The 11,548-nt window shown below is 34.3% G+C and overlaps 1 protein-coding gene and 1 pseudogene across 1 annotated transcript in view; one reads left to right on the forward strand and one right to left on the reverse strand.

Moving 5' to 3' along the window:
- Positions 1-11,548, forward strand: part of LOC128160857 (uncharacterized) — a 198,272-nt gene that overhangs the window by 40,273 nt on the left and 146,451 nt on the right. Inside the window, exons 4-5 of the mRNA XM_052824167.1 lie at positions 1,175-1,373; positions 2,014-2,049. Coding sequence (XP_052680127.1) covers positions 1,175-1,373; positions 2,014-2,049 — 235 coding nt within the window. The remainder of the gene's footprint in view (positions 1-1,174; positions 1,374-2,013; positions 2,050-11,548) is intronic.
- LOC128159623 (uncharacterized) lies at positions 6,491-11,484 on the reverse strand (annotated as a pseudogene).

Raw genomic sequence — 11,548 nt, forward strand, 5'->3', positions numbered from 1 at the left:
TGTTGTAGCTTCATATTGAACTCACATAAAATCATGTCAATATAATTTAGTATTTTAAGGGTTGAGTAACATTTTCATATCATGCCGTTGACCGTAGGTAAACGTTCTCCGTGTAGCATGTGCCTGTCACGGACTAGATTAATTGTCTTGAGCATCAAGAGAGTGCCGTAAAACAAGCTACAAACTGATATGGATTAAAACATTTTTGAAGTCGGAAATGTTTAAAATCAGTTCTAACCCTCTCCGTCATGCATGTAGATTACATTATAAAAATGATTAAATATTTTTGAAATAATAGGTATATCAACAGTTACATGAAAATTATTACGGGTGTAGATGATTCTTTAATTAAAAAATCTCTAAAATAATCGATAAGGAGTTTTGAAAACGTGCATCAAAAATACGTAATCATTTTGATATATGTGAAATGAAAACAATACATCAGACATGGCCAGTATAGAATGACTCTCAGTGTTAGGTGGCCGTCTTATTGTCTAATAGCATACAGGTAAAAATCTCCATTCACCTTGTTCAACGGTAGGTCACACCGCCGCGGTTTAAACATGGCTGCATCGAGGACCGCGATGAATTAACTGCGATGGTGTAACGCGGAAAGGATTAAATAACCGCGGGGGGAGCGCGGTCAAATACGGGATCCGCGTTGACGGTACTGTACATCTGAACTTCAGTAACACTTCCAGCAGCATCGGCCCGATGATTTTTATCCAGCTCATAAACACACTGATATGCATACATTCTCCCAACACCATCTTTTGCTACGTTAAGTGTAAAGCATAATTTCAAACCACACCTTTCTCTGTAGACCAAACGGAGTGTTTACTGTACAATTTCTGAAGATCCTGCTCTGAAATGGGAGGATGGTGGTCAGTCCCCCGAGTCTTTTCCTCTTCAAATTGGTTGACACGGCTCTGAATATTTCGTTGCTCTTATTAAATTCAGAATCTTTAACAATGTCTATGTTTCTTTTCTGTTGAAGAAAACATTTTAACCCATAACAAATGTTCTGTAGTGCACCCAATGCCTGCAATGATTGTGTCGCCTTTAAACTAGCAGTTAAACTAGTTGACAATTAATCAATCAATACAGTATATACCAGAACTGAAATTGTTTATATATATAATTAGTATATATTTTTTTTCTTTTTTCTTTTAAGGGTGGATGGAACTTACTCAAAACAAAAAGGGAAATATGTGAATGATGCAGCCCCTAAATCAAAACAAAATAATTCTGTAATGAAAATACTTGAAGTAGACGGAGTTCCACATCTTGTGCTATATGCATCAAGAAAAATTTGTAAGGGGGAAGAAATACGTTATGACTACGGAGAAAAGAACCTTCCTTGGAGGAAAAAAGTATGTATTTTTATCTCATTTCTTCAAAGAATATTACAAGACTAGGGGAGCTTATGTTATACCCTCTGCATTTGCATCTACAAATGGTTAAAATTTTTAGAACAGGTCTGAGTTATTAACAGCCCTAACTTCACTAAACATGCATATTGGCATAATTATGAACTTAACAGACTTGGATGCTGAATTAAATCTGAGCCTTTAATTTCTGATGCTGGAGGAGGTAAAGATTTTGGAGAAGGTTACTGTGATTTAGAGCAGGTGCCCTTTGATGGGCATGTTTAGATTATTATTGGTCCTATCTTCACCAACCTTGCATGGATGCTGCATCTTACGATAATCATTCACAAATATTGGAATGTATGCAGTTAAATCTTTTAAGATATTATGTTCAAGAACTGCAATTCATGCTACATAAATATTTGTAATATTTTTTATGTATTTAAGCATCAAGATAGACTGAGTTGATTCTCAATTAAACTCTTAAACAACATTTGGAATCAAAGGGGGCTCAGTGGTTAACACATGGAGTGAACATTGTGTAAATTATTTCTTCAGATAGACATGCACATGCATAACATACTAGGTAAAATTGGATTCATTTCTTATTGAAATAATTATATAACTTTACTGTTTGTTTTAGGAAACAAAAAGAGATGAAATACCAAAAGAAACAAAGGTAAATCTCAGTTTACAATATGTGATCATTGCATTTTTAGCTCACAGAGACAAAGTAAGGGGGATCTTATGCTATACGGTTAAAGTTTTTGTTGCGGGTCCTGTATCTAACATATTACTTGTCCTGTCTTCACCAAACTTGCATGAATGATGCATCTGGACATACTTATGGACTTGAAAAACTTGGATTCTGAATCTGAATCCTGAATTTCAAATGCTGGAGGAGGTTAAGGTTTTTGGAGCAGGTTAAAGGTTTTGGAGCAGGTGCCCTTTGATGATTATATCTTAGTTATTACTGGTCCTAACCTCAATAAATTTGCATGGATGGTGTGTCTTATGATACTGAAGCACCAGAGAGGATTGAATGCTGAATCTGAGCCATAGATTTTGGATGCTGGAGGGGATTAAAGTTTTTAGAGCTGGTTAAAGATTTTAGAGCAAGCGCCCTTTGATGAATACAGTAAAACACGCTTATAACGAAGTCCCAGGGACGGGCAATTTAACTTCGTTATAAGCGTAATTCATTATATCCGTCAAGTTTACAACATGAAATGGAGTCTTGGGGAATGAAATTCACTTCGCTGTAAACGTCAATTCATTATAAGCGTGTTCGCTATAACCGTGTTTTACTGTATATCTTTGTTATTACTGAGCCTAACATCACCAAACTTGCATGGATGGGTCTTATGATACTGATTCACCAGACAAGCTTGAATGCCAATCTGAGCCAAAGATTTCGGATGCTTGAGGAGGTAAAAGTTTTTAGAGCTGGTTAAAGTTTTTGGAGTAGGTGCCCTCTGATGATTATATCGTAGTTATTACTGGTCCTAAACATCACCAATTTTGCATGGATGGTGCATCTTATGATACTGATGCACCAGAGAGGATTGAATGCTGAATCTGAGCCATAGGTTTCGAATGCTTGAGGAGGTTCAGGTTTTTATACCCCCGCAAACGAAGTTTAGGGGGGTATATCGGTTTCACCCTGTCCGTCTGTCTGTAGATGCAACTTTGTCCCCCCTATAGAATTTTTTACTACTGCATGGAACAGTTTGAAGTTTGTACATATGTTGATCACCATCTGAAGATGTGCACCTGCAATTTTTTTTTAAGATCAGACAAGATTTAATGATTTTATGACAGTTTTCATTTTCCTTATTCTATATATTGTACACTGATGTTGAAAAGTAAGGGAGGTAATCCTTACAGATTTTATTAATTAATTAATAGTATTAAAACACTGTAAAATATATTTATATAAATACATCCAGATGGAGGTTTTTTGTCTTTATGTCTTAAGGTACTTCACTACACCTAGACTTATACTTTTTAAGACACTACGTCACAAGATGGCGATTTAAATGTTTTGTTAAAGTGTTTGTATCAATCAATTCTGATGTATATCGTCATAGCTCAGTGGTAAAAGAATCAAGCTTGTGAACCGAAGATCATGAGTTCGAATCCGCCTGTGGCTTTTGTTCATGTTTACTGAATGAATTTTTTAAAAATATCATTTTTATCCAAAATTGCACATTATTTCTTCTAATTGACATATATACTTCTTATCCATCATGATCTCTATCATAATCAAGTAATTTTCTGCTGATTAGAGAAACTATTTGAAGGTGTAGTGGAGTACCTTAAAGGGGCATGGTCACGATTTTGGTCAAATTTAATTTTTCTGTTTTTTAGCTCACCTGAGCTGAAATTGTTTTCTTTATTTGTTATAGTGCATGTTTCTTGTGTTTACAATATCTATTTACTAACCATATTTGAGTGTTAAGCTTCGAATTATAAACAAGATACAGAGATTTGCTCACAATTCTATGTTTGTACACATATCTTAAAAACTAAAGATTAAAAAAGTAAAAAATTGGTCAATATTTATTAAGAAAAATTTTCAAAGTCTGTTATTTCAGAAACCAGCTTAACAACTTATTGTATTGTAAAGTTCAATTTTTTTTCGTCATTATTACTCCTACTGTACATGTGATCCTTGACTGTGTTTGTGTTCATTGGTATAAACTGATTTTGAACCTCACCCCTGCGAAAACATGTTCTAGTGTTCTAGAACTGTTCTTGCTTGGCTAGAACAGTTCTTGAACTGTTCCTAACAGGTTGTTTGGAACTATAATCCTTGAAATACTTGAGGAAAAATTTCAGATTTTTTATGGAACTTTTGTGGGATGTTAAGAATCCGATTTTTAAACCAGAAATGTAACAGAATGTTTTTTGAACAGTTCTGACACTAAGAAATGGAACAATTGTTCCAAAACTGTTCTATATCAGACAAGTGAATTAATGTGGAACAAGTTTAGAACTAAAAAAATAGCAATATGTTCCAGAACTGTTCAACAAAATGTATGATTAGTAAATAAGGGTTTTTCATGAACTAATTAGCAGAATTGAAACCCCAAAATTGTTCAAAAAATATTTTAAAGAACAGAAGTGGAACTTTTCTAGAATTCAAACCCCAAAATTGTTCCAAAAATATAAAGAACAGAAGTGGAACTTTTCTAGAATCTCATCTAACAATCACTACATGTAAAACAATTTCAAAGATTTTGTTTTTAGCAGTGTTAAGTTGTTAAAATGATCAATGACTTTCAATAGCAAATGCACGCTATGACAATCTACACCGTGTAATTCTCAATATACATTTTTGAAATTTCACAGGTATAGATTTTGTGATAATAAGTTTTCTGTTAAATGAACATACAATAGAATTTTCAGTGCAAGCAATAAATTCTCTATTGCTTGATCCAAAATCACAGCTGATTCAAATACACGTATGAACAGTGACAGAACATTATAATGTTTAAATTTTATTTTGTCATCATATCACTATTCCGATGTATCATAAATGTTTCATTGCAGCATCAAAGTAAAAGTCCTTTGTCAAAAATTACCTTAACTGTTTAAGTCTGGTAATTTGAATTGGATCCTGATAAATGAGTATTTATTCTGTTTCAGTGGAAATTCAATACACTGCATTAAGTTTGCCTCTGTCCGTACTTTAATTAATAAGAAAATAGCATCACGCAATCACTTGAATATGGCATGGCCATAGCCATTGGGCATCTTTATCACATATTTCCTATTTACATCCTGTAAATCAAGATAAACTAAAACCTCTATCAGGTTCTCAACATTGGACACAACAATTTCTTGTGAGAATGTAACTGGTATGTAATGGTTTTCTTGTCCTTCTGGAATTCTTTCCAATTTTTGGAGAACAGCGTACACAGAATCAGTGTAATTACAGAACACGAAGTACTTGATTTTGCCAATTTCATTATTTCTGAAGAGAACAACTGTACAGATTCTTTTTTGCATACGTGTGTACTGCTCCGAGTAGAAACGCTTTTCATTAACAACAACTCTGTTCAGTTTCTTTAATTTATCCAGGAAGTTTTCCTGTAACAAATTAATCAGATTTGCTTTCACGGAATCTTCTAATTCATGTTGTTGAAGTACCTGCATAGCTCCTGCTACGGCACAATTTGATGCCATGTAATTTACCTTCCAGCTATTACATTTTTTTAACTCAAGTCCTTTCCTTCTGATGCACAGTTGGGCCTGACGGTATTTCATGGCCTGCTTTAACACAACTCCTGTACCATGAACAGAATTAAGCAGCATTGCATTTATGTCCTCAAAAGGAAAACAACTCCAACACCATATGGGACCCCAAAGTTTAACAAAGTCACACAAGTGTGATCCTGTATTGTGAATGTTGAGGCCACTAGATCCTTCCCCATACAATCTAGCAAATGATGCATAGAACTGCTGCAACAGGCCTTTTGCTTTAGTCAGAGACTCTTCTGATATTGCATTTCCTAGTAAAATGTGAATCCCCTCTGAAAGACACAAGAAATTCTCTAGATATTCATCTTTAAGAAAGTCCTGAAGACAAGGATATGCATAATACAACAGCCAAGTTTGCAACTCAGTGGCCTTAAAGTGTTGGTAGTTTTTTTCAAGATTTCTGGGAAGCCTCTCAATACTGTGTGGAGGTTTGAATTGTTGCATTCTTCGAGAAATTTCCTCTATGTGATTTCCTATAAAAAATTCATTTGTTTTCCCTTTTGATGAGAACCACTTACACATTAGAGTTTTGGTGACACCTAAGCAAACTCCATGCATATAGTCTGGTACAATTCCTGACACAAGATCAAAGTCTTTTAAATAAGAGATCCCTGATTTTCCTTTAAATCCTTTAGAACGACTCTTTGGGCTACCAGATCTCATATTTTCAATAACAACTTCATGTCTTCGTTCCATACTTCTGTCATCAGGAGATCTATAAGGTAAACATCTAGCTGTTCCTTTACCTTGTTTTACTGTCTTTCCTTCCTCCTCACATGTAATGCAAGGAAAGGGTCCATTGAAGTATGACATGTTGAGCAACTCCGCCTTTGCAGGTAAATCCATTATACCACATATGATCTTCAACTTCACATGAAAACTATCATCATCAATAAAAACTTCAACACCATTGGTATACAAGGCATTCAAATGACTGCTAAATTCTCTAAAATATTCATGAAAAGGTGGTTTACCTTTGCCCTGCCACATTGCTGCTAGAAGAATGTTTTCCCGTGAAAAACGCTTTGGGGGGCTAAGTTCATTTATAGCTAAAAATATTGGCCATAGCTCAATTTTTGAAGATGAATACAAGTTTACCCCATCTGTATTGAAAATTGCTGTCAAGTTTTCACTTTCTTTGAGAAATCCATCTTTCATTAATTTTCTGTATTCTTGCCCGTCTACAATATCTGTTAATATGCTAGATCCAGAATTAAGCCTTTCAAAGGCACTTTTTTTGGTCGCTTGAATATCTTCCCAAATTCCTACAAAGAAATAAAATGCAAATTAATGCAGAGTTTAAGTTTGCTCGTAACACACTTATCAAAATCTTTTGAGAAGATCTATAAAAATACAATTTGGATGATTAATGATTAACTTTAAACGTCACTTTAGGAATGATTATTTTCATTTGTCAATGTTTTGAAGATTGTTGATATTGGAAAGGTCAAAATGGTAAATGGGGAACTGAATTAAATGTCTGAGCAAAAATTACCAGGTGTTTGAAGTAGATCAGTTAATTGTTTGCCTACATCTGCAAAGACAAAGCTCTGTCTTGGCTGTCTTGACGTTTTGTTTTGGTTTCTCAAGGGTCCTTTGTAACGAAGTCCCTCACAATCTGTACTTTGACAATGAAAGACATTTTCGTTCTCAACAGGGAAAACTTTTGTGCAAAGTTCACAATAGTGAATTTCCTTAAGTGAAGTATTGTCAATATGTGATAACATTTCATCCCAGTTCAATGTGTTTATTTCTTTCAATTTAGGAAAAATTTCTCTAAGTGTTTCAACAATATCTTTACTGGCACTTGCTGAAAACTGATTTCTCAAAAAGCAAGATAGCAACGACAGTGCCTGGTATTCTTTTTCTGGCATGTCTAAATGGCATTCTAAATCGTCCGCATCACTTTTGGAAGCTGTATCATGGTCACTGTCAGTATCAGAGTCAGAGGAACTGAAATCTAAGGATTTTGCATCATCAGTGTCAGGTAAATTGAAATCTAAGAATTCTGTGTCTTCAGAGTCGGACGATGTGAAATTTGGGGGCTCTGTTTCAAAGTCGTGCACACTATGGATTGAATCATCAGTGTCAGGTAAATTGAAATCTAAGAATTCTGTGTCTTCAGAGTCGGACGATGTGAAATTTGGGGGCACTGTTTCAAAGTCCTGCACACTGTGGATGGATGCATTACTACTTGATTTTTTTAAACCATATGTGTTTGAAAATTCACCATCCAATAACATTTTCTCTTCTGTTCCACAGGTGGTTTTAGAAGTGTCTGAACATAGCACTGGTAGTAGCTCAGAGAAGGAAAGATCTGTTGTTTTTTCTTGGGCAACCACAAACTTTTCAGTTTTTGAATCATCCAATCTGGAACCTGAATCATTTCCAGGCAATTCTACAGGATCTACACTCAAGTCTTCATCTGAAAAATTCATTAAAGAAATAGTAAATAATTGCAACTGAACTAATTTTGATTTCAAGTCTGAATTTGTTCCACACTCAAATCTATTTTCTGCCAAGATTAAATGTTCCATTATGTTTTCAATTTAAGGGGCACATGATACCTGGATGTTTCCCTGAATCCAGTTTGTGTATTTTATAAACAAGAACTTAAACATCAATAACAGAAAAATTGTATGTACTGAGGTCATTTCACTTATTCAGGTTTCAATTCTTTTTTAATTAACCACCCAAAAAGGCTGGCAAAAGTACTGCTGAATACAAAACCTATTTTTATATTGACTCGTTATTATCTGTGCTGTGATTGGCTCAATCTGATTTTCCACAAAACTCTAATGTTATTAACTTTTAAAGTATGATAAGGTACATATAACATTTCAAACCAGTGAACACAGAGAGCTATTGTTTCTGAATAGCGCCACCTCACAAAACAGCCGACATTAACAAGCACAATGGTGCAAGTAAGTTAGATTATCTTTTACTGATAATTACTGGATATCATATAATGAGACAGTTTACTTTCTTGATGTGAATATGGTGGTTCAGCTATCTTTGATGAGTATCATTCTTCAAGAATAGCTTCTGGTTTGCTCAGTATCATTCATCCAAGGGTAGCTTAACCATTATATTCACCTCAAGAAAGTAAATATATATATATATATATATATATATATATAATGAAATACAAAGTACGCACTTCCAGTTGTGGAACTGGGGTCTCGAAATAGAATCCATTTAGCTGATGTATTTGCACATTCCCCAGATTTCTTTCTTTCCCATCTGTATGCAGTAGACCGTGGAACAGATTCAGTCTTGTCATGTTTGTATTTCTTCTTTTCTCTCCTTACTGGGGCTAAAAGAGTAGGATCAACATTTTCATATTAGACATGTGTAAAATAACCAGGTTGGGCACACACCATCAAATGGTTTGGTGGTTCAAGCACCCATATCGGAGTAGGTATCTACTGACCATATAGTAGTCTTTTCTCTTCAATTTAAAATTAAAATGTAAACAAAGCGAAGGCGCATTTGCACAAGTTTTGGGGAAATTTACTGAACATATACCTCCCAAAATAAAGGCAGTGCGGTCTATTTTCCATTACTGCGGAACTTGGTAATAAAGATACCAGTACATGTAAGAAGCCGTTGAATTTCTTACTCATATGAAAAAAAAAATATTTGTGTCTCGTTGAGCAAACTTTCTACCTTATCATGTGTTGTCACTTTTGAGAAGTTTATTTAAAAGCACTTTTTAAATCTTTTTGGTCATTTTATGCCATTAAAATATCATTCTCTCGTTAGATATCATATTTTACAAAGAATAAAGTATTTATATACAAAATTAAACAAAGCAAAAACAAACACTATGTCTTTCCATTTATTTCCTAATAGAAAATTAGCACCAGTTCTCATCCATAGTAGATTATACTGTTCATCGGGTTCAAATTGCTTATAAGGTTGCCCGGATGATCGATATTGAAAGTAAGAAACATGATGGACCGGTGCAACAATGTTTGGAAAAGAGGAAAAAAGTTGCACTTGTTTACATTAATGACGGTTTTGTCAAATATTTGAACGACCTGGCGCAAAACATTTCACATTGAATATCCAATTTTTTTCCTTCTTAGGATTGAGTAATATCTGTATTTTAATCCTCACCAGTTAGAATTATGTGCCGTTCAAATCAGTGCAGGGGTATATTGAACAAATCATCATTTGACTCCCATACAGTCAGTAGATACTGATATGGGTGTTTAACCCACCAAATGAGTGTAAGACCACAGTTTGGTAGTGTGTGCCCAACCTGATAATTTGAGGAAGAATAAAATCTTCACAATTTAATCAGCATGGTAGTTGACTGCTGAAATAGTGTAACCTGTGTTAAAATACATGTATCTACATGTGAGAACCTGTTACAGTGGAATTTGAATTCCTTCAGAGAGGGAAAACTTTACTAAAAAGTATGGTTTGTACTCTTTTGTGATTAAACATCAATAAACTTACTCATTCTGTGCACCCCATGAAGATGCATCAACACTCTTTGTTTTGAGGCCAGTTTTTTCTTACAGACAGAACACTCATATTTTCCATCATCTGACTTTTTCCAACAGTCCTGTTTTCTGTACTCTTTTATTGTGTCATTGCTCTCTGAGGCTGTTAAAACATAAACATGTTTTTACAACAAAATGTACATGTACAAGTAAAAGTTTTGTGTTTTCTTTGCTGGAGAAGGGTATAATTATATGCTCATCTACAGTTTTATTATTTCATGGTTTTCACATGGTGCAGTCTACGATGACAATTACGTACATATTTATTTTCTGTATACAAAAAAGGGGGGGGGGGGGGAATGGTAAGTAAACATGGTAAATTTGGTTTGATGAATTTGAAATACAGTGGACATGGCTTAGTATAATAGTTATTTTGCCAGGCAAAATTGTTATATCAACCGGACTATAATAACCGAACCTAGCTAAATAAATTAAATGTGAGTATGACATGTGCCTATTTACGTTCTGTATTACTACTGTATATATTTTTAGAAAGGGTAATGTCCACTGCAATTGATGATCTGTTCTATAAATTAATCTTTAATGCTTCAAAAAAGTTAATTTCATTTTAAAAATTACTTTAACAAGCTTGGAAAATTGCACAGATCCACCAACATGCTTCCGATGGATTGACATGCTTTCATTTTTGTTTTCTTCCTGTACTTCCGGTTTTGACGAAATCTACTAAGGCATTCATCAGACAATTCGGTTTTTTTTTTTAAACAAAATAAAGCACAAATCTATAACTAACATTTCAATATTTTTGGGGTTGATTTGGCACATTTTCCCTATGAAATAAAGGCATGTTTAAAAGAGTAAGTCTCTACTTATGTCAAATGCATGGCATCTAATGGGTGATAAGCCATGTAAAATTTATTCCATTACTAAGAAAGTATTTTAAAATAGAAATTAAAGGATTTATATATTAAAACTCATAAGAACTTTAGTACCCACCACACAGCGATGTCACTTACCCAAGCCACGTGCAGTGAGGCGTAAATAATTTTGTCACGTCTGGTCAGGACTGTCGTTAAATTTTAAAGTGATTTTGGAAGTGAGTGTTTATAAAAGCTACTCAGGGGGGGCTAGCATGTAAAATAGGTGTGAAACTCAATTATATAAAGCGGGATGCACTTTTTCAGCTATTATATTAATATTACTAATGTAATTTACTGTCTATATTGTGAACAATTTAAATACGTACATAACCGATGGACAGCCTTGAGGTGAAGGAAGACACGCTGCTTTGATGATAATTTTCTATTACATATGAGGCATTCAAAATCGTTCCTTCCTTTCTGGCACCATTTCAACTTTTCATTCGCTGCCATCTTTTCACAAATCAGGGTGGTTTAAATTCTTCTTCTTGAAGATAAACTTTCATTGTGTCAAAACGTA

This window comes from Crassostrea angulata, chromosome 8 (genome assembly GCF_025612915.1).
Source record: "Crassostrea angulata isolate pt1a10 chromosome 8, ASM2561291v2, whole genome shotgun sequence".
NCBI classification, from domain to species: domain Eukaryota; kingdom Metazoa; phylum Mollusca; class Bivalvia; order Ostreida; family Ostreidae; genus Magallana; species Magallana angulata.